The following is an 887-nucleotide window of genomic DNA, read 5'->3' as shown; positions in this document are numbered from 1 at the left end:
GGCCCCCACCCTCTCCAAGTTTCTCCCATATAACCTCAAGCATACCTCATCTCCCACCTTCCTCCTGGTAAATAACACTTGAGTTTTTTCCACAGATAACCMGAATCCCCACATCAATGMCCACCACTCTACCTKYTCAATTGCTTCTTGTACCTTCCTGACTAGGTATGGCACATTTCTTCCCCTCTTCCATAAGGCCCCATCATCTGCAAACAACSACCTCCCAATATCCGMCCGTKCCTGAGAGTAAAAATCATTGATCATGATTGAGAACAACAGAGGACTAACCACGCTCCCCTGTGCTGAACCATAATCTACCTGGTAGCTGCCCACCCTCACCTYGACAGACCTTCCAAACAGGAAATCCTTTATCCAGTTGTACGTTCTTCCTCCTTCACCTATAATATCAAGCTTGATTAACAACCCCTCCATCCACATCATACGCCTTCTCCACATCAAAAAAGACAGCCACAACAGTCTCCTTGTTCACCTGAACCTTCCTGACCTCTGCTTCTAAGCAGAGTACTGGGTCCATAGTTCCCCTTCCTGACCTCTGCTTCTAAGCAGAGCACTGTGTCCATAGTTCCCCTTCCTGACCTCTGCTTCTAAGCAGAGCACTGGGTCCATAGTTCCCCTTCCTGACCTCTGCTTCTAAGCAGAGCACTGGGTCCATAGTTCCCCTTCCTGACCTCTGCTTCTAAGCAGAGTACTGGGTCCATAGTTCCTCTCCCCTTCCTGAACCCACTCTGATGTGGCGATACTAGCCCCCTGCTCTCCAGGAAGTAAGTCTGCCTCTCCGTAATCATACGTTCCATAATCTTATAGCTTGTTGGCCTTGTTGGGTCCTTTCCTGCCATCCGGATTGGTCCCACTACTGTCTCCTTCCA

General features: G+C 49.3%; 1 protein-coding gene across 1 annotated transcript in view; it reads right to left on the bottom strand.

Moving 5' to 3' along the window:
- LOC112076041 (PR domain zinc finger protein 10-like) overlaps positions 1-627 on the bottom strand; it is a 13061-nt gene extending 12434 nt beyond the window's left edge. The window contains exon 1 of the mRNA XM_024142932.2: positions 552-627. Coding sequence (XP_023998700.2) covers positions 552-627 — 76 coding nt within the window. The remainder of the gene's footprint in view (positions 1-551) is intronic.
- Between the last annotated feature and the right edge of the window lie 260 nt (positions 628-887).

Source organism: Salvelinus sp. IW2-2015, unplaced genomic scaffold (assembly GCF_002910315.2).
Source record: "Salvelinus sp. IW2-2015 unplaced genomic scaffold, ASM291031v2 Un_scaffold3531, whole genome shotgun sequence".
In the NCBI taxonomy this organism is placed as follows: Eukaryota; Metazoa; Chordata; class Actinopteri; order Salmoniformes; family Salmonidae; genus Salvelinus; species Salvelinus sp. IW2-2015.
This window is presented reverse-complemented; position numbering and strand designations above follow the sequence as displayed.